At 47.3% G+C, this 25,455-nt stretch overlaps 1 protein-coding gene across 1 annotated transcript in view; it reads left to right on the top strand.

The window, feature by feature from the left end:
- The window catches only part of LOC147689343 (ubiquitin-conjugating enzyme E2 E2-like), a 650,182-nt gene that overhangs the window by 141,727 nt on the left and 483,000 nt on the right, over positions 1-25,455 (top strand). Inside the window, exon 2 of the mRNA XM_086942154.1 lies at positions 21,560-21,773. Within this exon, the coding sequence (XP_086798280.1) occupies positions 21,574-21,773 (200 nt within the window). The 5' untranslated portion in view covers positions 21,560-21,573. The remainder of the gene's footprint in view (positions 1-21,559; positions 21,774-25,455) is intronic.

The raw sequence follows: 25,455 nt of genomic DNA, 5'->3' as shown, positions 1-25,455 counted from the left end.
ACCTTTCAGGTCATCTTGAAGGGTGAAAGTCAGGCTACCAGAACTTTGACCCCCGCAACATCTCAATACATTATATAAAATGATTTTTGACACATTGACATCACAGGAAGTGATATCACATGGTTTTTGATCAAGTGATATCACATGAAGCAAAATAACTTTGTCTTTTTTAGCTTGTTAAATGGCAGTCATTTTTTTCGACCGCGGAAGGATGATAGGCTGACAAGTCCCGCTGGGATTTCATACCTGTGAGCGTGTGGTCACATGCAAATCTTCTGCCAAAACATTTATGAGTTCAACAATGGGGGCTGGCAAATCAATGAGGAAAAAAACCTAGAAGTGTACTTTACTCACGTGACCATGCATTAGGACAGCAGAGCTTTTCACTGATAGTTCTGAAAAGAAATGATCTTTGCTAATTAATAACAGAAAATTCAAAGGTGGCAGGCAGGACAAAGGCCTAATAAAAGAAGTGGGGGAACTGACCTAGTTTGGCAGAATGCAAGAGACATAGCGGCGCGCGACATAAGGCACACAACATCACACATGGCATCATTGGAATTGACATCATAGAAAGTGGCATCACAAGCCACAACTTTACAGGAAGTGACATCGCAAGAAGTGACATCAGATCTAAAGCCCTCCCATATATGTTTAGCAGGTCTATCATGTGTACGTTTGAGCGCATTGCGAGGATAATAGCACAGTGAGCTATGGAAGATGATATGTGACTTCTACACCTTGCAATCCCTCAGTTTTATGTAACACATCCTGTACATTCATTTACAAACCTATATAATTTATTGTACATGTAATATGCACGTGTTGATGTAAAGCGCTCTGACACCCTGCATTGGAATGAGTAGGGCTATACAAGAAAAAATTGTGGTACTTAAATTATTTCAACGCCTCGCCAGGTGTAGTGAGCTCTATATAAATGCAATTTGTTTTGTGTAAATACTGGGAAAGACCAACACATCCGCCATTCTTACAGTGCATGCATATCTCCTAAACAGGAACTGAACAAAGTGAAAAGCTGCCTCTCTTAAGAATGTGTGAAGTGCTAACGAGGTGTGAGCCTTTGTTTCCCCTCCGCTTCATTTGCATCAGGTGTGAGGCTCCTGACTGCTCCCAGCCAAGAGACTGGAACAAAAGGAGGCCGGATGACCCCTTAACCTTGACCTTTGTTATGGGCCCAGCAGGAGTCTTAAATAAGAAAGCCCCATCTGTCCCCGCCTGCACATTGTTGCTTGTTGCAGATGGAAAGCAGACAAGGTGCAGGCGCTGCTGAAAGAGTCCCAGTGTTTGAAAATAACACCGGGACGAGTTCAGCACATTATTCATTGTGGCCCAAATTTTTGGCAGGGTGGACGGCGTTCACCCTCTGAAAAAAGTGGGTGGACACCGTTCACCCGCGTGTACCCCCGACTCGTGCCCTGGTGGCAGGTAATGCAATAGTTTCTTCAGAAGCTTCATCCACTGGGTGCTGATTTCTATTTACAGATTTCTGTGTCTCTGTTGAGTCCGTGGTGCAAGGCACAGTGTAGCCCATGTTATCCTTTTATATAAATAGAGAGGTAGTCTGTGTGCGGCTGTTTTTTTGCGTGGCAAAGGGCGCCGCTTCTTACCGTTTCGATGTGCTGTGAAATTTGTGCTTTCAGACTTTCCTGCTTGCCTTTATCTGCTCTCCAGCGACCTGCTGCCTCTGGTTCACAGGGGAGGTCCTTGAGGTTGAGGCATAGAGCCAGCAGGTAGCGAATATTAAGAGGTACGGCAAATAAATTTTTTGTGCAAATGAGTCGATAGCATTACAAAATTACGCAAAATGATGCAATATGCCATTACAAGTAGTTTGGTGGATTTCGCATAAAATGAAATTTGCAATTATGCAAATTTCACTAGCAAAATGACAATTACACCAGTCCTAGTCTTGATAGCGCAGACGCATCCCGGCCTGTGGAGGCAGCTCAGTGTCGGTTGCACAGAAAACACAGACGTCTTCCTCCCCGTTGTGGGTGTAAGGAGAGTACTGGCCTTCGCTCAGATAGCGCCCTAGGCGAAACCAAATTAGGTGCTACCTCCTTATTTCTCTTTTTAAATTCTCTGGTCCCGATTCACAAAAAGCCTCCACAATGGCGGGGGGAGGCGCAGCACTTGTGGGGGGATCTCCCCACGGTGGTTTCTCATTGCGGAGATCCTGCCACGAGTGCAAAGCCTCCGATCAGAGTGGAAAGCCTCCGCCCCAATTGCGGAGATCCCACCACGAATGCGGAGCCTCAGCTCCGAGTGTGCAGATTCCACCACAACTGCAAAGCCTTCGCTCTGAGTGCGCAGATTCCACCACGACTGCAAAGCCTTCGCTCCGAGTGCGCAGATTCCACCACGAGTGCAAAGCCTCTGCTCCGAGTGCAAAGCCTCCGCTCCAAGTGCGCAGATTCCACCACGACTGCAAAGCCTTCGCTCTGAGTGCGCAGATTCCACCACGACTGCAAAGCCTTCGCTCTGAGTGCCCAGATTCCACCACGAGTGCAAAGCCTCTGCTCCGAGTGCAAAGTCTTCGCTCTGAATGCAAAGCCTCCGCTCCAAGTGCGCAGATTCCACCACAAGTGCTAAGCCTCTGCTACGAGTGCAAAGCTTTCGCACTGAGTGCGCAGATTCCACCACGAGTGTAAAGCCTCTGCTCTGAATGCAAAGCCTCCATTCCAAGTGCGCAGATTCCACCACGACTGCAAAGCCTTCGCTCTGAGTGCGCAGATTCCACCACAACTGCAAAGCCTTCGCTCTGAGTGCGCAGATTCCACCACGACTGCAAAGCCTTCGCTCCGAGTGCGCAGATTCCACCACGAGTACAAAGCCTCTGCTCCGAGTGCAAAGCCTCCGCTCCAAGCGCGCAGATTCCACCACGACTGCAAAGCCTTCGCTCTGAGTGCGCAGATTCCACCACGACTGCAAAGCCTTCGCTCCGAGTGCGCAGATTCCACCACGAGTGCAAAGCCTCTGCTCAGAGTGCAAAGCCTTTGCGCCGAGAGCGCAGATTCCACCACGAGTGTAAAGCCTCTGCTCTGAATGCAAAGCCCCCACTCCAAGTGCGCAGATTCCACCACGACTGCAAAGCCTTCGCTCTGAGTGCGCAGATTCCACCACGACTGCAAAGCCTTCGATCCGAGTGCGCAGATTCCACCACGAGTGCAAAGCCTCTGCTCCGAATGCAAAGCCTCCGCTCCAAGTGCGCAGATTCCACCACGACTGCAAAGCCTTCGATCCGAGTGCGCAGATTCCACCACGAGTGCAAAGCCTCTGCTCCGAGTGCAAAGCCTTCGCTCCGAGTGCGCAGATTCCACCACGAGTGCAAAGCCTCTGCTCCGAGTGCAAAGCCTCCGCTCCAAGTGCGCAGATTCCACCACGACTGCAAAGCCTTCGCTCTGAGTGCGCAGATTCCACCACGACTGCAAAGCCTTCGCTCTGAGTGCCCAGATTCCACCACGAGTGCAAAGCCTCTGCTCCGAGTGCAAAGTCTTCGCTCTGAATGCAAAGCCTCCGCTCCAAGTGCGCAGATTCCACCACAAGTGCTAAGCCTCTGCTACGAGTGCAAAGCTTTCGCACTGAGTGCGCAGATTCCACCACGAGTGTAAAGCCTCTGCTCTGAATGCAAAGCCTCCATTCCAAGTGCGCAGATTCCACCACGACTGCAAAGCCTTCGCTCTGAGTGCGCAGATTCCACCACAACTGCAAAGCCTTCGCTCTGAGTGCGCAGATTCCACCACGACTGCAAAGCCTTCGCTCCGAGTGCGCAGATTCCACCACGAGTACAAAGCCTCTGCTCCGAGTGCAAAGCCTCCGCTCCAAGCGCGCAGATTCCACCACGACTGCAAAGCCTTCGCTCTGAGTGCGCAGATTCCACCACGACTGCAAAGCCTTCGCTCCGAGTGCGCAGATTCCACCACGAGTGCAAAGCCTCTGCTCAGAGTGCAAAGCCTTTGCGCCGAGAGCGCAGATTCCACCACGAGTGTAAAGCCTCTGCTCTGAATGCAAAGCCCCCACTCCAAGTGCGCAGATTCCACCACGACTGCAAAGCCTTCGCTCTGAGTGCGCAGATTCCACCACGACTGCAAAGCCTTCGATCCGAGTGCGCAGATTCCACCACGAGTGCAAAGCCTCTGCTCCGAATGCAAAGCCTCCGCTCCAAGTGCGCAGATTCCACCACGACTGCAAAGCCTTCGATCCGAGTGCGCAGATTCCACCACGAGTGCAAAGCCTCTGCTCCGAGTGCAAAGCCTCCGCTCCAAGTGCGCAGATTCCACCACGACTGCAAAGCCTTTGCTCTGAGTGTGCAGATTCCACCACGACTGCAAAGCCTTCGCTCCGAGTGCGCAGATTCCACCACGAGTGCAAAGCCTTTGCGCCGAGTGCGCAGATTCCACCACGAGTGCAAAGCCTCTGCTCCGACTGCAAAGCCTTCGCTCTGAATGCAAAGCTTCTGCTCCAAGTGCGCAGATTCCACCACAAGTGCTAAGCCTCTGTTACGAGTGCAAAGCCTCCACTCCAAGTGCGCAGATTCCACCACGAGTGCCAAGCCTCCGCTCTCAGTGCAAAGCGTCCGCTCCGTTGATGTCTGTAGGATTTTAGTGCCAAATGCTGAGCTGCAGTAAAATGCATAAATCTATAAACATTAGCACTGCCACACTAGCATACATGCAGCTGTGTAAGCTTTGGTAGGAAACTATAACTTTTTTTTTTTATCTCTGCGGTCGCTGGGAACACATGATGGAGTGTGGAGCGACACTCAAATGAATAAGTAATTTTTGTAAATAAATTGAGACATGTAGGCACAGTTTGTTTTGTGCCTCAATTTATGTATGAAAATAAATAAATGGAAGTCTGATTTACAGCTTTATTTGTGGGGCCCATTATAGAACTAGAAACGCTCACATGCCAGTTTACAAGTTATCAAGAGATCACGTTGGATCTTAAAATGTTTTTTTTAATTTAGACTTTCCTGAGCTACATATGTAGTTCTCTGTATTCATCTGTGAAGAATGTCCTATATCGATCTATGTGTTCGTGCACTCGTAATAGCCATTTATACAACGCTTAATAAAAGGTATTTCGTACTACTCAACGGAAACCATTCATCAACCTCGGTTATAGGGATTGCATATAGTCTCCATTTTTGTTTTCCTTTTTAACTTAGCATCTTTTTAAGATGGTGGTTTTTATTATGTTTTTCACTAACATGAGAAAATGTGCACTCATTTATATGTAGTAGACTTTCTGTAGTTTGCACTGTCGGTTTCGGGGCACACACATTAGAACATGATACCCTTGCTTTATTATGTGCTTGTAGGAGATGAATCTTTCCCTCCAAACTTAGTAAAATTGCTATTCTGCATCTCTGACAGAATGTGATAAGACCAGTGTTTTATTTTTTAACCCCTTGCATGCTGCCGCGATTCTGCGCCCGTGCGGCAAAATTGCGAGTGGGCGGGTTTAAGACGGCCCGCAGCCGTCATCAGCACACGAGCGCCGCAATGCATGACGGATGGGGGCCGTCATCAGCATGCAAGGGGTTAAACAGTGCCTGTGTTGACGTTGGTGAGGGGCACTTTGCGCTGGAGTTATCATCAATCAATTAGTCAGACATTTCGAGCTGTGAATGGTATTCAGCCTTGCAGGCCCTGACAGTCATCCTAACAAGGAAGATAGCTGCGCAGGCAGAGATGTGTGCATGCTTGCACACTCAGACGGTGTAAATTCATTAATGCACTGAAGCAGCTTCCTAAGACATTACAGTGATGCATGGGGTTAGATCATTGCAACCAGTTCTGGCAGAATGATAATTCCATCACGCTCTCATTCGATTAGGAGTATTAGTGATCGATAGGAGTAACATTAGGAACAATTAATATGGTTGAATTGTATGTGTTTTTTTCATCGTTCTAATAAAACTTATAACAATGATGCGTTTTTATCTGTCTAACAATCGCAGTTCATGTCTTACAAGGATTAGATCTTTTCAATCAACATTTGACAACGTATTGTTGCTTCTTTTCTTTATAAAACTTTGTGCATGCAAAAGTAAGAAAGGAAAGGGTTAGATATGTGTCCACAAATTCCTTGTGAATAAAAGGGGTCATGTTCAAGGTTACCAACAGCATCTACAACTCTGGAGGTTTAGGAGTTCAGATGCGATACTGGGAGCTAGCTGAGCCAACATTCCCCGATGATATGAATAGGCTTACTGCTAGATTCATCAAAGTCCCGATTTGCGAGTCCTTAATAGCAATTATTAAGGAATCGCTATTAAGGACTTGCAAATCGGGATTCATGTAGAAATCGCAAAATAAATTGCGATTCCTACAGCCTCTTTATTTGTGATTAGCAAATTGCTAATCGCAAATAAGGAATACCATCCCCATTCATTCCTATGGGCCTAAACGCCCATAGGAATGAATGGGGAGTCAATCCTTCTTTGCGATTAGCAATTTGCTTATCGCAAATAAGGATGCGATTTCAAGGGTGCCAGGGTGTCCAAAGGACACCCTGTAGCACCCCTGAAATGTGAATATACACTGATGTTGTGCACACACATGTCCGAAGGACATGTGTGTGTGTAACATGCAACTTAGAAAAATGCATTTAAATGCATTTGTCTAAGTTTTCGCTATTTACCACGAGGTTTGACTTTGTGGTAAATAGCGCTCCTAAATTGCGAATTCGCAATTTTTAAATGTTTCATGAATAGCATTTAAGGAATCTCTAATAGAGATTCCTTAAATGCTAATCCTCGCAAATTTTCGAATTCTTTATTAGCGATTTTTGCATTTGGGATGATGAATCCCAAATGCAAAAATTGCACTCGCAAAGGGCCAGATTCTCAGAATCTGGCCCTTTTGCGAGCGCATTTCGCTTGATGAATCTGGCTTTAGTCTCTATATTGTCAAATTGTGTTGACCTAATGCACAGTCCTACTAAATTTGTAGGAACCTTTTAACGCCTCATAAAAATACAAGTTTGAGTAAAAAGATGTATTGTTTCAAACTTGCAGGTTACCATGGAGATGTTTGTTGTGGCTTCATTACACAGTTATCTATACTACTATTATAAAGGAAGAACTTTGAACCTTTGAGGCGGGTAAACTCGGGAACCACAGCGCCAATCCATACACCCGATACATCGTTGTAATCGTCAGGGTGTGCAGATGGACATAGGCTATATAAACTTAATAAATATACGTTATTTAAAAAATTTACCTAAAAAAAAAGTAGTCCCTTGGAAGAAGCGCCGGCCGCGACGTGCGTGCTGACATGAGGAGCACAGGGAGGAGCGGCGTTCAGGAGCGCGAGGAGGACCGGCGGACATGGCGCGGGGAGGAGCAGCTTACAGGTGGTGAGGAGCGGTGGACAGGAGGTGAGGAGTGGCGGACAGGCGGTGAGGAGCGGCGGACAGGCGGGGAGGAGCGGCGGACAGGCGGGGAGGGGCGGTGAGCGGCGGATGAGGTAGGTTATTTATTTATTTAGTTAGGAGCGGTGAGCGGCGGAAAAATAAAGCAAAAATGACAATCGTGAGCAAGAGGAAGCAAACGGAGCATTACAAAAGTGAGCCAAACGGTGCATTACAGCAGGAAAAAGTTACGTGTGCAGGTTACAAAAGCGTAGAAAGTAAACATAGAGGTATAGGAGGAAAAAGTGACGTGTACAGGTAGCAAGAGGAAGCAAACGGAGCATTACAAAAGTGAGCCAAACGGTGCATTACAGGAGGAAAAAGTTACGTGTGCAGGTTACAAAAGCGTAGAAAGTAAACATAGAGGTACAGGAGGAAAAAGTGACGTGTGCAGGTAGCAAGAGGAAGCAAACGGAGCATTACAAAAGTGAGCCAAACGGTGCATTACAGGAGGAAAAAGTTACGTGTGCAGGTTACAAAAGCGTAGAAAGTAAACATAGAGGTATAGGAGGAAAAAGTGACGTGTGCAGGTTACAAAAGCGTACAAAGTAAACATAGAGGTATAATACTGCAATATATGGAGGAAGGCTCCGGGAGACCCACGGACAACGTCGGGGCGGGTGGGGGCCCTGAAGCCTAATTGCTCCCGGACAACGTCGGGACGGGCTGCTAGTCCTACATATAATACAAATTTGCGACTCACACATGCTGAGCAGGCATATTGACTCTCCATACTAACTTGTAAGTCTTCAAACCTGTGATCAGAAATGGCACACATATCTCTGCAGCAAATGCATTAACCACCAGAGTTAACATATCACTAATATGCTCTGCAATGTGTTTAATGCAGAGAGCTCTGTGCAGCTGGTGTCTTGACCCAGGTGTTTTCTTTGACCAGTTCCTGTCTACCATAAATAACAGAAAAAATCAAAACCCAGAATGAATGGCTTGGAGGTGGTACCTGAGTGACGGCGGCAGTAGAACCTGAACCAACAGGATGACTAGGGCGAGGAGGACAAGGAGCATCAAAACCAAGATGACAAGAAGATAAGAACTAGTGTGCCAGGGCCTGAAGGACCAAGAGGAGCAGGAACAGGGGACCAGGACAAGTGAGGCCAGGAGTCCCAGTGCCAGCAGGAACAGCACCAGGAGGTCTGGGGTCATGGGGACCGGCACTGGGAGGTCTGGCATCCGGAGTGGGAGCAGGAGGAACAGGAACATGACCAGGTCTGCTGGGACTAGGGGTAAGACTGCGGCCAGCAGGACCAAGAAACAGACTGAGATCCAGGGGAGTGAGATGGCCACGCGGACCAGAGGAATGAAAGAGACCACGAGGACAAGGACCAGGAGACAACAGCCAACAGGACCCAGACCTGGCAAACTAGGTTCAGAAGGACCAGGAACAAGGAAGACCAGCTGGATAAGGGCCCGGGAAAAAAACGGAGGGAGGAGACCAGACATGCCAGGACCAGAACACCGGCAGAAGCGGGAGAATCAGGAAAACAAGCCCAAGACAGATAAAAGGACTGGGGGACCAGGTCCGGGGGGCTGGGAGGGGCAGGAACAGGAGAGGAACCTGGAGGATGAAAACGTCTAAAGGTCTAGAGTTGAGATACCTAAAAAAAGCCGGACCAAGAAGGCCTGAAAGGCTAGGACCCATGGGACGAAGAGCAGGTGAGCCAGCTCAGCACCACACGTAGGCCAGGAGTTGAGCCTGGAAGACTAGGAGGAGCAGGGCCGGCTCTAGGGCGGTGCGATCGGTGCCACCCCACCGGGCGCTGACTTTGGGTAGGGGCGTCATTTTTGCAAGTATATCCTCATTTTAAAAGCACCTGCTGCCGCGTTCCTGGCCTCCAGCAATTTTCAGGCATCAATTTAAATGTCAAAATAACTCCCGTGATTAATGTTCTTCCTGGAAAGAGACCAGATGTTTGTCTTAAGGAAGTTTTGATTCATCCTAAGGCAGCACAAGGGTTAAAATGCCTGCTGCTAAGAACGTGTACCATGGAGATAACAAAGTGCATATAATATGAATAGTTAAACAACAGGGGGTGGTGATGGACAGAGTTTCTGAATTAAGCAGAATACTCTCACCCAGTCAAGAGATCAGGGCTTAATCCAACACCGTTTTTCAGCTCACTGCACCATCCCAGCTCAGAACCTGGCTATATGCAAATTAGTCTGTCCCTGGCCCAGTGTATCATGGGAACAGGGCAAACCAAACTACCAAGCCAATTCTTTCACTGGGAAGGAAACAAGCTACCGGGGACCGGTTTCTGGCATTTCAGCCGTCTTCGGCCCGGCTTGCTTGAATCCTGATGGTGCAATGAGCTAGGGACTCACGTCTGAGTATACCCTTCCACGCTTATGGTGGACAAAATAATTAAACAACAGGGGGTGGTGATGGACAGAGTTTCTGAATTAAGCAGAATACTCTCACCCAGTCAAGAGATCAGGGCTTAATCCAACACCGTTTTTCAGCTCACTGCACCATCCCAGCTCAGAACCTGGCTATATGCAAATTAGTCTGTCCCTGGCCCAGTGTATCATGGGAACAGGGCAAACCAAACTACCAAGCCAATTCTTTCACTGGGAAGGAAACAAGCTACCGGGGACCGGTTTCTGGCATTTCAGCCGTCTTCGGCCCGGCTTGCTTGAATCCTGATGGTGCAATGAGCTAGGGACTCACGTCTGAGTATACCCTTCCACGCTTATGGTGGACAAAATAATTAAACAACAGGGGGTGGTGATGGACAGAGTTTCTGAATTAAGCAGAATACTCTCACCCAGTCAAGAGATCAGGGCTTAATCCAACACCGTTTTTCAGCTCACTGCACCATCCCAGCTCAGAACCTGGCTATATGCAAATTAGTCTGTCCCTGGCCCAGTGTATCATGGGAACAGGGCAAACCAAACTACCAAGCCAATTCTTTCACTGGGAAGGAAACAAGCTACCGGGGACCGGTTTCTGGCATTTCAGCCGTCTTCGGCCCGGCTTGCTTGAATCCTGATGGTGCAATGAGCTAGGGACTCACGTCTGAGTATACCCTTCCACGCTTATGGTGGACAAAATAATTAAACAACAGGGGGTGGTGATGGACAGAGTTTCTGAATTAAGCAGAATACTCTCACCCAGTCAAGAGATCAGGGCTTAATCCAACACCGTTTTTCAGGCTGAAATGCCAGAAACCGGTCCCCGGTAGCTTGTCTCCTTTCTGGTGAAGAATTGGCTTGGTAGTTTGGTCTGCCCTGTTCCCATCATGCACTGGGACAGGAACAGACTAATTTGCATATAGCCAGGTTCTGAGCTGGGATGGTGCAGTGAGCTAAAAAACGGTGATGGATCAAGCCCTGATCTCTTGACTGGGTAGGAGTATTCTGCATCATTCAGAAACTCTGTCCATCACCTTTTCCAAAATTGATTTTATCCACACTAAGTGTGGGAGGGTATACTCAGACGTGAGTCCCTAGCTCATTGCACCATCAGGATTCAAGCAAGCCGGGCCGATGAAGGCTGAAATGCCAGAAACCGGTCCCCGGTAGCTTGTCTCCTTTCTGGTGAAGAATTGGCTTGGTAGTTTGGTCTGCCCTGTTCCCATCATGCACTGGGACAGGAACAGACTAATTTGCATATTGCCAGGTTCTGAGCTGGGATGGTGCAGTGAGCTAAAAAACGGTGATGGATCAAGCCCTGATCTCTTGACTGGGTAGGAGTATTCTGCATCATTCAGAAACTCTGTCCATCACCTTTTCCAAAATTGATTTTATCCACACTAAGTGTGGGAGGGTATACTCAGACGTGAGTCCCTAGCTCATTGCACCATCAGGATTCAAGCAAGCCGGGCCGATGAAGGCTGAAATGCCAGAAACCGGTCCCCGGTAGCTTGTCTCCTTTCTGGTGAAGAATTGGCTTGGTAGTTAGGTCTGCCCTGTTCCCATCATGCACTGGGACAGGAACAGACTAATTTGCATATAGCCAGGTTCTGAGCTGGGATGGTGCAGTGAGCTAAAAAACGGTGATGGATCAAGCCCTGATCTCTTGACTGGGTAGGAGTATTCTGCATCATTCAGAAACTCTGTCCATCACCTTTTCCAAAATTGATTTTATCCACACTAAGTGTGGGAGGGTATACTCAGACGTGAGTCCCTAGCTCATTGCACCATCAGGATTCAAGCAAGCCGGGCCGATGAAGGCTGAAATGCCAGAAACCGGTCCCCGGTAGCTTGTCTCCTTTCTGGTGAAGAATTGGCTTGGTAGTTTGGTCTGCCCTGTTCCCATCATGCACTGGGACAGGAACAGACTAATTTGCATATAGCCAGGTTCTGAGCTGGGATGGTGCAGTGAGCTAAAAAACGGTGATGGATCAAGCCCTGATCTCTTGACTGGGTAGGAGTATTCTGCATCATTCAGAAACTCTGTCCATCACCTTTTCCAAAATTAAATATAATATGAATAGGTCAGTGTGTTACTGCTTCTGTAAGAGAGCTCCTTTTGTTACTTGTTTTATATAAGTCAAAATCCTAATATAGAACATTGAGCTATTAGTTGTCATCAAAGAGCTACATGCACACTGCAAGGTTTATGTTAGAGCTATATGTTTTTTTGCGCAGTCTTTCATTATCCTAATCTTACCAAAATGGTTCATTTGGGTAGGGAACAATTTTTCTTATTAAAGAGAACCCCTAAAAATGATGGTACGTTTTAAATTCTGAATTTGTGGTTTTCCAGAATAAGGACTCTTAAACTATATTGCCTACCAGTATCGCTGACATGTCACTCCTACACTACACCTTGTAGTCCTGTCTGATGTGAACTTTCCTATACACCTATTACACACATATGATTGTCTCTGTGCAATGTGTGTGTGATGTAAAGCGCTCTGACACCTCACATTGGTATGAGTGGTGTTATAAAACTAAATCGATGTGAGAGACAGCGGTTATGGAGACTTGAGGGGAACTGTTGAAGGGTGCTAGTGAGGGAATGCGTGGCAGAGGTGGTCATTCGGGGGCGGGCGGGCAATAAACATTGTCGCACAGGGCGCCACCAGTGTTAAAGCCGGCCCTGAGGAGAAGGAGGACTACAAGGCATACTAGGATAAAGAGCAGGCCCTGGGCCAGTAGAAGGAGGCCTGTGGGTTCTAAATCCATGTGTAGAAATATGTTCTGAGTTACAGGAGCCACCCCCTTCTTATAAATGATCTTCAGCATCTTCTGTGCCACAGTCCCTTTAGAGAGTTCCGCTCCCCTGCTTTTTTCAGCCCTTTTACATGCTGTTTCACCCTCATTGAGATATTTAGAAGAAGCCTGTTTGTGTCAGAATAAATGAACGTTACAACTGCAGTGGCGGCTGCCTCGGGAACAGGGGTGGTGAGGCGGGGGAAGGGGGAATGGATAAACAAAAATTACAAACGTACCTTTCCTATGCTGCAGTTGCCGCACGCCTCTCCTCCGTCCTCTTTGTCAACACTGGCAGCACCAGAAGCCGACTTTCCCAGCCAATCACGACGTTGCATGAGCAGCGTTGTGATTAGCATGAGCTGCCTGTTTGGCTGCTCAGGCAGTGCCTGGGAGCCTGGGCATGTTCTCCATCGGGCTGTGCAATACATTCAGGTGGAAAACATGCTAAGTGCGCATGACTGTTTGACCGGCCTGCAAGAGTTGCCCAAAGAGTCATGCGCACTTAGGGAGTGCAAACCACTCATCACTCTGCTCTGGTGAGCTCAGCCTCGATAACGTCTAGTTTTTACCATTTTCTTGTTCTTTTTGCTCAAATAGCAGTGGGACGATGCTCCTCCACCTTAGCGGAGGATCCGCCACTGAACAACTGTACCATCACATTTTTTTTGTATATAGTTTTCCGGGGTGTGTAATTTTTGGGAAAAATGTACTTGTCCAAGGGACAAAATGCTCCAAAATCTACATGTCCTGTTAATAAACCCACTCGTCACCTGTACTCTTTATATATGCATTTGATGGACCACCATAGACGCATAATAACATGCATGTGCTCTAATAGTCATTTTTCATATATATGTTCCTTTTTTATTTTTAATAAAGATGTGTTACAGTACCCTGGCAATTGTGCTGCAATAGAATCCGTAAGCTCTACAGCTTCTTTGCACAGGCACCGAAACCCTCTGCAGACAGAGGCGGGAAGCCAGCAAATAAACAGAGTCCGCAGATTCAACGGCCTGGCGTGGCTCCAAGAGCAAGTGCCTGAGTTAATAGCAAACAAAACATTTGGCATGTAAAGCATACATCAGATGCCATGTGCACATATGATAAACTCTTCAAAATGTTAAAAAAAAAAGTGTATTCCGTTGACGTGTGGAAGCGTTTCAATCTAGTATATTCGATTGTATCACTGGATTGAGTGTCAGCTAGTAAAAGTGATAGTTTCTAACCCTGAGCGTGGAAACCTTCACGAAACGCTTCCCTCACACCCTGACAGAGATGGCATTAGTGAAGTAAGGGGCAATCAGTTGTTCTGTGCCCTCCATATATGGCCTGTGTTGTTGTTTATAGAGAGAGCAACATTATAAAGAGAGCAGCATTATAGTCTTTAAAGGCATACACAAAAAGAGACGGTGAAGGTGGGACAGTGAAGTAAAGTAATTGCCAAGAATCACACCATTTGGTGAAATGGTGAAGCCGGGATTCAGCTCCGGTTTCCTGATTACACACTGTGGAATTCAGGCACTGAATGGATATCTCTCTCCTCTTTTAAAATCAAAGCACAGTGCTTTGTGTCTTGTTTCTGGGAAGGCAAGTCAATATTCTGGGTTAAATATGTGCACACTTTACACGTTAAATAAAGCTGACACAAGAAGTCTTTCTAAAAACAGAGAACGTTTTGCAAGAGCAGCTTAACACCTCAGTGAAGGCAATTGCACAAACTAGCAAATTAATGCAACGTCAGCAAGAGTCTGTGAAAGTGCTCTTCCCTCTCTCTGAGCACTTCCAAAATTGCTGTATATTTTTACTGTCTAAACCCACCCCATGCCCTGTCACACTCCCCCCCCCCCCCCCCTTTTCAAGTCAGAGCGCCAAGCAGAAGTCACAATAAGGCCCTGTCCTGTCTGAGCTGAAAGCTTTGGAACAGGGCTTAATTTGTAAAAATAAAATAAAAAAAAAGTGCCACAGCTCTCCTCAGGAGATCACTGCAGCTTGCACCACACATTGCCCTGTCCATGCTGCCAATGATAGTAAGAACACAGCTACTAACCATCACATTCCTACAAGTCTGACAATTCGAACTATTCCAGCCCCCCAACGCTATAAGAATGGCTTGGGCTGCAGGTAATAGTAATTTTTAATGTACGTTGAATTAGTAATAAGCGTCATTCTGGTCATCTCTAAATTAGCCAGACAGCGCTACCTTGTGGCAGACTGTCACAACTGCCGATGTTGACAATTTAGAACCCGTCCGAGCACTGGAAACCACCTGCTCAAATTAAGCACTGCCATGGAAGAAGCGGTTTCTCGCCAGTGAATCCCTGAAGGCAATAAGGCTGACTGTCCCCATCCCTGTGAATGAATGTATAGTGAGTAAATTGCACGTAACGAGACCAGTAGAATTACCTCCTTCCAGGGGCCTAACAAAGGCCCCTGCGGCGTGGCGGGGTCTAACCTTTACGGGTATTCATTTATTAAGCCTAAGGCCAGTTAATAATTGTGAGAACCAGGGGTCCCTCATCACATTCTGCGTCGGGCCCCTGGTGCCAGCGCTCTAGACCTCATGTTAGTTTGACCAAAGTCTGACAAACCAAAAACCAGGACTGACGTTGCTAGACCGCAGATTGGCAGCGAGTGCTGAACACATAATTATTTACTTGTCAGTACAGACTAACACTGAGAAAACACATGGCAACGCGTCACTAAGGGAGGTGCGAATAAAGGCAACCTTTCCCACAGTATCGAGTTAAGTCGTTTTCTCTCATAAAAACGTGCCATGCTTCAGTTAGTCGACGCTCTCTGAAAACCGAGACAATTTAATGACATTTTTAAGACAGGTTTTGGAAAAACAGGACTTTCTGTGCTGTTAAGTCTGGGAGGTCTGAATTCCCTGCTCATAAGACCAAATTATCCACATATCATGTGATGGGCAAGGGAGAAGCCCCCCCTAAGCAATGTGCAGCCAAACGACAAAGGAAAGTGAGCGATCCCGACCCTTCCTGAGCCAAAATCAAGCATGTTACAGTATGAATTTAAAGACCTTTACCCCCAAATTTCACATTTAACCAAATTGACTTCTTTCTTCCGTCAAGTCTCCCAATTTTCCATCTTTTCTTTAATTTTTTCCAATATTTTCTTTCGGTTTCCTTATTTTTTGCAATTTAACGTTCCTACTTTTCATTATTCATTATTCACCTCTTTCCGTTCTCATTTCATTCCTTCTTTTATTCTTTAAATTCTTCTTTTACTTCACCGTTCCATCTTTCCAGTAGTCTTTCCTTATTTATGCCCTTTTATCTGTACGTCATTTTCTTTCATTCTTTCCATCTTTAGTTTCATGTGTTTTTTCATTGTTTTATTGTTCCGCCCTTCTTAACTCCCCTCTATCCTTCCTCCTCCCCTTCTTTCCACCAATTCTTCTTATGTTCCTGTGCATAAATTCTTCTTTCCATTGTTTAATTTTATTTTCTGGCTTTATTTCCCTCCTTTTTCTCTTTTTTTCATTTTGTCCCTTTTTTCTTTCTTAGCGCTTACTTCAATATTAGTAGTAGTATTTCACCAAGGTTGGTGCAGGTACTGCTATTCATCTCCAGACACATGGTATGTGTGGCAGTGTGCCCCCATCCCCCTTCTGTTCTGAAAGGCTCCCTTGAGCCAGTGAGCTGATGAGCTTTTGGAGATGCACCTGTGCATGCTCAAAGGCTCCAAGTCCATTTGTTCATGCCGCTGCGTCACGTTTTACTTGCCGCCTCAAGCTTTGTGAGTAAAAAAAGGGCCCAGACACCGAGATGAGGCTCAAAATAGCCTTTGCATATTTGTGCACGTCTCTGTTCGCATATGTTTGCACAGTAAAGCCAGGCCTAATGGTTTTGCCAGTGCTTGTTTGTTTCAGTTGCCTAAGATTATAGAACAGTAAAAAGTATTTTCAGACTTGGGGTTCGTGCTTGCTGTGTTACTGAATCTGTACCTCAGGGCTGTGGTTCTGCATGTTCCTGTCTAGGAGTCTGGGCTTGCTTCCAATAGTTCCTGCCCGCCTGCTGTAATAATAAATCACAATGCGGACCAGAGGTTGAGCTTGATTAATGCCTTTCCGTATATTTATTGCCTTGTGTTTTTTCTTGTGATTTCCTCTGTAGTCACTAGCGGTGTATTTCTGTGGTGGTTGCTGTGTTTACAGGCGTTATTGCTGGTCTTCTGGTATAAGCTGTGGTAGTTGCTATTGCAGCTGCTGTGGTTGCAGCACTTGGCGATGATGTAGTCCCAGCGGTGGTCAGTGTTCTGGTCCCTGCCTGGGTGGTGACTGCTATCTCCATGCGTCCATTACAGCTGTGGTTGCTGTTGTGGTCTCTGCTGTGCTTGTGGTTGTTGTTGGTGCAGTGATTGTGTCTGTTGTCTGAGCTGTGGTTCCTGCATTTGTGGCTCTAGTCCCTGATATTGTTGCCACAGTGGCCACTGCTGCCGTCCCTGCTTTGGTGGCCGCTGCTCTAGCGACGGTCTCTCCACTGTGGCGGCCGCTGTGGTCACTGCTGCCATCCCTGCTTTGGTGGCTGCCGTTGTAGCTACTGTCTCTCCACCGTGGTGGCCGCTGTGGCCACTGCTGCCGTCCCTGCTTTGGTGGCTGCTGCTCTAGCTACTGTCTCTCCACCGTGGCGGCCGCTGTGGCCACTGCTGCCATCCCTGCTTTGGTGGCTGCCGTTGTAGCTACAGTCTCTCCACCGTGGCGGCCGCTGTGGCCACTGCTGCCATCCCTGCTTTGGTGGCTGCCGCTGTAGCTACAGTCTCTCCACCGTGGCGGCCGCTGTGGCCACTGCTGCCATCCCTGCTTTGGTGGCTGCCGTTGTAGCTACAGTCTCTCCACCGTGGCGGCCGCTGTGGCCAGTGCTGCCGGCCCTGCTTTGGTGCCTGCTGCTCTAGCTACTGTCTCTCCACTGTGGCCAGTGCTGCCGGCCCTGCTTTGGTGCCTGCTGCTCTAGCTATGGTCTCTCTACCATGGTGGCTGCTGTGGCCAGTGCTGCCGTCCCTGCTTTGGTGCCTGCGGTTCTAGCTATGGTCTCTCCACCGTGGCGGCCGCTGTGGCCACTGCTGCCATCCCTGCTTTGGTGGCCGCTGTAGCTACAGTCTCTCCACCATGGTGGCCGCTGTGGCCACTGCTGCCATCCCTGCTTTGGTGGCTGCCGTTGTAGCTTCTGTCTCCACCATGGCGGCCGCTGTGGCCACTGCTGCCGTCCCTGCTTTGGTGCCTGCTGCTCTAGCTACTGTCTCTCCACCATGGTGGCCGCTGTGGCCACTGCTGCCATCCCTGCTTTGGTGGCTGCCGTTGTAGCTTCTGTCTCCACCATGGCGGCCGCTGTGGCCACTGCTGCCGTCCCTGCTTTGGTGCCTGCTGCTCTAGCTACTGTCTCTCCACCGTGGCGGCCGCTGTGGCCAGTGCTGCCGGCCCTGCTTTGGTGGCTGCTGCTCTAGCTGCGGTCTCTCCACCATGGCGGCCGCTGTGGCCACTGCTGCCGGCCCTGCTTTGGTGGCTGCTGCTCTAGCTATGGTCTCTCTACCATGGTGGCTGCTGTGGCCACTGCTGCCGTCCCTGCTTTGGTGCCTGCTGCTCTAGCTATGGTCTCTCTACCATGGTGGCTGCTGTGGCCAGTGCTGCCGTCCCTGCTTTGGTGCCTGCTGCTCTAGCTATGGTCTCTCCACCGTGGCGGCCGCTGTGGCCACTGCTGCCATCCCTGCTTTGGTGGCTGCTGCTCTAGCTACAGTCTCTCCACCGTGGCGGCTTCTGCTGTCCCTGCTTTGGTGGCTGCTGCTCTAGCTACGGTCTCTCCACCGTGGCGGCTTCTGCCGTCCCTGCTTTGGTGGCTGCTGCTCTAGCTACTGTCTCTCCACCATGGCGGCTGCTGTGGCCACTGCTGCCGTCCCTGCTTTGGTGCCTGCTGCTCTAGCTGCGGTCTCTCCACCATGGTGGCTGCTGTGGTCACTGTTGTGGCTGGTGTTGAGGTCACAGCAATGGTTGCAGTTCTTTCCCTGCTCCGCTGACAGTTGTTGTTCTTGTCCCTGCCATGGTGGTAGATGTGGTCACTACCTTTGCTACAGCTGTGGGTACTCCTGTTGTGACAGCTGTTGTTACTGCTGTGGCCTCTCATCCAGTAGTAGATGTGGTTGGTGCTCTAGAGCTTGCACACCAACACCTGGGGTCAGCATTTGTGTCCGGACAGCTCAGTTGTGTGGATAGGAGCATTGTTAGCCCTCTCACCAAAGCTACAACTCAATGCAAAGTGTAGATTTGCCCAAATCAACTCTGAAAGCTCCTTTTTCTGTTCTAATTTTTTTTTGTTATAACATTAGCACCAGCGTAGACTAAAGCTGACTCTTGCCAGACCCACAAATGAGATGGTATATTCAGTGATGATCTAATAGCCTAGGATCTGAAGGAAGCACATCAGAAGCTGCCACTCAGCTCACTGAAACTCTGAACTGTAATCTCCCCTTTACCGCCCACTGCTGTGAAAGGTACAATTCCTCGAGCACTTTTAGTTTTTTAGGGTAAACATTCTGTGACATCTGTGCTCTGATTTAATTTTGTTATGGCCTCTCTTTAATTTTGTTATGGCCTCTCTATGTTTCATTTTTTCGTCTGACCTTTCTTTCCTGTTCCCAGAGAGCGCTGTCTGATGCTCTCCAGCTGTTGTTCCATTTCCAAACACCTGTACTTATTGGGCATATTTTTCTTCAGTTGTATCACCAGCAGTGTCTTTTAATATTTTCATGCATTCCCAGTGGTTTCGCATTTCTGTTTATTTTCGTACTTTGTTTATTTTTGTATTTACCCGTCCTGTAAAACGTTCATTTCCCCTTGGGGCCTTTTGTGCAGTACAAAACCGAATTTCTTCATTTCTTTAATTGGTGCACCGGTGAGCTCCGAGTGCTGCATTGGGTCCCTGCTGGCGAGGCTTTCCAAACATTAAATCTTATAGCTCGGCTCTAGCGTTCCCTTAACTCGGTTCAAAGTTACCCCTCCCCTGCCAACTTTATCTCATAATTACACGGTGGTGCTAGAGTGGGAAAAAAACAAGTGCCCACCTCCCCCTCCCAGTTACCACCTTTGTGGGTGGGTGATGAGGGGGTGGTTAATTATGATGTCTACGCAGGCTTCCAACCAATGGTGTTGCTGTCTGCGGCCACATGCTGCAGCTTGTATTCTTCTGGGCCAACAGGGCTCGAGCTCTGGAAATATACCAGAAAAGTGCACAGCACCCATGCGTTGTCATTTTTTTCCCCAATGTTTATGGAAATATATATTTTTTAGTACAACTTGTCTATCTATCTTACACGCAGCTTACCATTTTTCTGTGACAGTGATATAAAATGCTGTGATTTTGGGGTTATATATCCCTTCTTTCCTGCTTTGGGTGAGGGTTGGCGTGGTTAGCCAATGCCGTGCCAGGATGTCTTTCCTTCCCATGCATCATTAGGTCGAGCTCACTTGAGAGAGCTTACGTTTTCTTTTGGGAGGCATATTGTGGTTTACCAATAACACAGAGGGGCTTCTTACCATTGGTTGGTTTTCCTGTCACTCTCATTTGCCCGCTTCTTAGTTGTCCCAGCTTGCTAGCCGTTTGGAAAAAAAACCTTTGCACATTTTCTTTTCTATTCAGTTACAGATCCAACTCAGATTGGTAACGCAAAAAGAATACTCCTTTGTCATTTTGGGAGCTGTGCGGTTGCATGGTGCGTGCCTACAAAATGACGTGCGTGGCTGCGTCACTTTTTATTTTTTTTAAGGTTAGCCATGCTGTACTGCATCAAGGATGCGTGCATCGTGGCTAAATCACATTGCCAAAATCGATCGGTTACAAAAGCGAGACCTATTGCCTTTGCCAATGCTTGTTTTAATAATTCACTTGCCATTTCTGTATTCGTTTTGCGACAGTATTGCAGTAGAAAGGTTACTCTAAAAAGTGCAGTGCAGGGGTGGTGAGGGGGGAATGCCTGATAAACAACCATACCTTCCGGAAGTCAGTTTGTCTTATTGCTAGATGTCCAGCAGTGGTGGGCTGACGTCAGGTCACGAGTCATGATGAACCAACTCACCAGCCACAGTTTTGCTCAAATTTGCCTATTTTGGTGCAAGCAAGTAAAACTCATCAGTCTGTTGTGGCACATATATTTTTGTGGAAATGTAATGCACTGTGATGGCCTGTGAAAGCAGCGGGGCCTTCACTCCATTTCAACCTCCCTAGTTTGTCATGAGACATAATTTCAACTTTAGCAGATGCTAAAAACTGTGTATGTTTAAGATTGCCTGGATGGCCAGTCTGATTTGGCCTCCTGGCTCATCCTGTGAAGGCCCTAAAAGTTCATTTATTTTTCTCTATTGTTACCCCCATCTACACACTTCCGTGGTTTGAATGACATGTTTACCCTAAAGCTGGCTCCCTCAACACAAGTAATGCAGGCTGGAGATGTTGAATTTGAACGTTCAAATGGTTGCCTTGATTGTGGGTCAGAATTTATCACTAAAGTACTGTAGGGGTCTGAGTTTTATGTCACTAATCCCACGGGATTGTTAACCCCATTTTTACACCTCTGCTGTACGGTATTGCCTTCTTCATGTTGAGTTGTACTGAAAAATTGCCATTTACTCTGAGTGGCCACAAACAGGAAGAAACGTGTCTGTGGTTATTTGAAATTATTGAGACATGTCTCTTTTGGTTGCCTTGTTTAAAGTGAGTGACTTAATATTACATTATTAAACGTTTTAGCCTAGATTGCTTGGTCGTATGCAGCATGTATCCTGATTCTAGGGTGAAATCCCTCTATATTGGACTGCAGAATTATATCTAGTCCGCTACACTTTATAGTAAAGTCCTTTTTTGCATCCTGATTACATTTATTGCTTGCATCCTAATAACTAACACCTGGCCCTCTTCTTCACTCCCCCGTGCAGCCACTCAGCCCAGGATGTCCGCCGAAGGGCAGCGAGTGGACGACAGCCCCAGCACCAGCGGCGGTAGCTCAGATGGTGACCAGCGGGACGGCGTCCAGCCGGAGCCGGAACGCGAGCAGGAACGGGAGCTGGAGCGGGAACAGGTGCAACCCAAGAAAAAGGAAGCAAAAATCTCCAGCAAGACGGCGGCCAAGCTGTCGACGAGCGCCAAGAGGTAAGCCCGCTCGACGACTTCCGTATTCCCGCTCGCGCCCCTCTAGTAACGTATAACTGAGGAATCGTTGCTCAATAAAAGTGAAATTTGATTTTGTGGGCACAAGAGATGTCTGCTTTTGAGCACTTAACATACATTTTTTTTGTTTACAGTTAAGTGATATAAGCTTGATCAAGGCAGATATATATTTTTTTCATGAGACTCACATAGGGTGTCAATGTGGAGGAAGTGAAATCAAATTCAGAATAATTGAAGGAATTGGATACTTCAAGCTGGAACATGCCACTTTCAGATTTCTAATAAATAAATCAGATTCTACCCCTCCAGTAGTCAATCTATTTCAAATCTTCCCTAATAGGTTTGGCTTCACAAGGATACTGTCTGCCAGACCAATTCTTTGAAAAAGAGTAGAGTTTGGCTCCCACCAAATGAGAATTATCTGTCCCCTCATGCTATTGGCTGTTCGATGTATCAGTCCGTCCTCTAAGAACTGTTTCCATTCGAATACACGAGGGACTATTTTTCATCTGGAATAGATCAGTTGTTGCGCAGTTAGTCACTTTCAAATCTTTAGCACCCCTAGCCATTTACACTATAAACAATATGTTTTGCTACTTTTCCCCCTAGCATTAGCAGAGCCAATAGGTCTGGCTTTGACATACGGAACAGCATGTGTGCATGTGACGCATGGAAACTGCATTCATGAATGCCTATGTTTGCATGCCTAATGGCATTAAAGCTGAACCTCCTGGCTTTGCCAATGCTTGATCATCCCAGCTGCTGGAGGTGGAGGTACCTCACCTGCTATTACCTTTCCTGGATGAGGGTGTAATATTGTGGTCTGCAGCCTCATTAGCATGGCCTAGGGTCACAGACGCTGCTCCAGTCGGTTGCTTTCTTTATAGGGGGCTTTATGCTGTTGAGACTCCTGTACAGGTGAGAGTTAATATTTAATCACGCTGTAAGATCAAGTAAGGAGCGCCTGCAGTGATCGGAGCATTTTAAATTCTCAGCATGAAAATAAGAACTCTGGTCAATACTGGGAACGGAGATGGATAACTATCCAGGGTCAGATAGATGTCTATGTGCTAAATAATAAATTACTGGCACAGCCGAAGGGCTGTGCCCTGCGTGTGTAGGGCACTTAGCATCCCTGCGCACTGCAGCTAGAGATGCAGTCTGAATCGAATGTACAGCTTGTACGAATAAGTGATGGGGCAGTGCATGTAGGAAAAAGGTCTGGGGACCAAGAAAGGGAATATGTTTACAGAGGAGAGGAAAGAAACAAAAACAGGCATTGGCAAAGCCAATAGATCTCACCAATTGGCTTTGCCACTGTGTTTTAGCCATGTTGTACGCCAGAGCTGCTGTTCAGCCTGGCTTAAAGTTTCTAGAAGAGAGTGGTGTAGAGTGGAGTGGAGTGGCATACAGTGTTGTTGAGTGGTGTAGACTAGAGAGAAGTTTTGTGGATTAGAGTGGAGTGGTGTAGAGCAGAGGGGAGGGGCATAGAGTGGAGTAGAGGGGCATAGAGTGTAGTAAAGTGTCGTAGAGTAAAGGGGTGTAGAGTGGAGTGGCATAGAGCAGAGTGGAGTGGCGTATACTGTTGTAGAGTGGCATAGAGGAGCATAGCGTGTTGTGGCATAGGTGTCGTGGAGTGGCATTGAGTGGAGTAGAGTGTTGTAGAGTGAAGTGTAGAGTGGCATTGAGTGGTGTGACAGAGTTGCTTGGAGGGTCATAGGGCGGAGGGTCATTAGGTAGTGAGTCATGGAGTAGAATTGAGTGGAGTGGCATAGAGGAGCATAGTGTTGTGGCGTAGAGTAAAGTGTCATGGAAGGGAATAGAGTGGAGTAGAGCGTCTAGAGTGAAGTGTGGAGTGGCATTGAGTGGTGTAGCATAGTGTTGTAACGTGGAGTGGCGTAGCATAGAGTGGCGTAGCATAGAGTGGAGTGAAGTGGCGTAAAGTAGACTGTCTTAGAGTTGAGTGTTGGGAAGGGTCATAGAGTGGTTTAGAGTGAAGTGGCATAGAGTGGCGTAAAGTGGGGTGGTAAAGAGTGGAGTGGAGTGGAGTGGAGTAGAGTAGAGTGCCATAGAGTGGAGTATCATAGAATGGAGTGGGGTAGAGTGGAGATGTACGAGGGGCATAGAGAGGAGAGGAGAGGAGCCGTAGAGTAGAGTAGAGTAGAGTGAAGTGAAGTTCGATACAGTGGAGGACCTGGAGAGTGGTGTAGATAGAGAGGAGTAGAGTACAGTGGAGTAGAGTACAGTGGAGTACATTGGAGTGGAGTGCCATAGCGTGGAGTGTAGTAAAGTGTAGTGGAGCGTCATGGTGTGGCGTAGAGAAGGTTTGCTTAGAGTGTAAGGGAGTATGGTGTCAGAGTAGAGTGGAGTGTCATAGAGTAGCATAGTGTGGAGTATAGTTGCGTAGAGTAGAGTGACTGAGATTTGAGTGACTTAGAGTGGTGTTGAGTGCAGTGGTATAGAGTAGAGTGGTGTGGAGTAGAGTGTGGTAGAGTGAAGTGGCGTGGGGCGTTGTGCAATGGAGGGGTGCAGAGTGGAGTAGAGCTTTATAGAAAGGAATGGTGTATAGTGGAGGAGAATGGCGTAGCATAGAGTGGAGTAGCGTAGAGTGTTGTGCCGTGGAGTGTCTTAGCGTTGTGTGGTGGGTTATAGAATGAAGTATAGTGTCGTTGATTGGAGTGGCGTAGAGTGGAGTGCCATAGAATGGAGTGTCCTAGACTGAAGTGGCCTGGAGTGGCGTAGCGTGGATGGGCGTATAATGACATAAAACGGAGTAGAGTGGCATAGAGTGGAGTAGAGTCTCGTAAAGTGGAGTTGCGTAGAGTGGAGTACCTATGGTGTGGTAGCGCGCTGCCATTACATACAACACATTTTCAATTGAAACAATAATGTGTGGAAATGGTGAATTGATTTGCTTTGATCATATTAAAATGTTTGTATCGACCACACTTTAGAATTACAAAGAATGTGTTTCATTTATGCTTTTCTAATTCTGATATATGCACAGTTCAATTACAGACATTTACATTTTGTTGTGTACTAGAGAAAAAGAACATCCTATAGTCTCTCCATTCACACAGGGGCCCAGCAGGATTGTCCTCTAAATTATCTCTTTTAAGTCGGAGAAAGAAAAGTAAACACCAAGCTCCCTTTGGTTACAGAGCCTGCTTCTTGACCTCTGTCTTTGAATGCACAGCAAATGTGATGGGATAAGAAGATTTAAAGGCCTTTTTACAGAAAGCGAGCAGTGGAAGAATACAGTAAATAGGCTATGCTCCATGGGAGGGATAAACTCAAGCTGGACAGCCTAAAACAAATATATTCAGCAAACAGAAAGCAAGCAAATGTGAGTTACAAAACACAAAGCCAATGGTGAGCAGGGGACAAAATACATTCCCGTGGAAGCTTTCAGAATGTCCCCAAGATGCCATTAGCAAACCAGGCAGCTGCGCTAACTGCTATGCTTTCACCTAAAAAGGTGTCCTATCGAGTGTTAATGAAAATGCTTCAGTGGTAGGAGGGCGGCCAAAAAATGGTCCTGCTTGTTATATATGGACCATATAGTGGTATTCAAAATGACTCCTAAAGTATGCTGAAAGACATTTTTTGAAAATTAACACACTCAAAAGCAAAATTCGAGTATTTAAGGGAAAACATCAGAAAA

Source organism: Lissotriton vulgaris, chromosome 10 (genome assembly GCF_964263255.1).
Source record: "Lissotriton vulgaris chromosome 10, aLisVul1.2, whole genome shotgun sequence".
NCBI classification, from domain to species: domain Eukaryota; kingdom Metazoa; phylum Chordata; class Amphibia; order Caudata; family Salamandridae; genus Lissotriton; species Lissotriton vulgaris.
The sequence above is the reverse complement of the archived record's forward strand: the minus strand, read 5'-3'. Positions and strand labels throughout refer to the sequence as shown.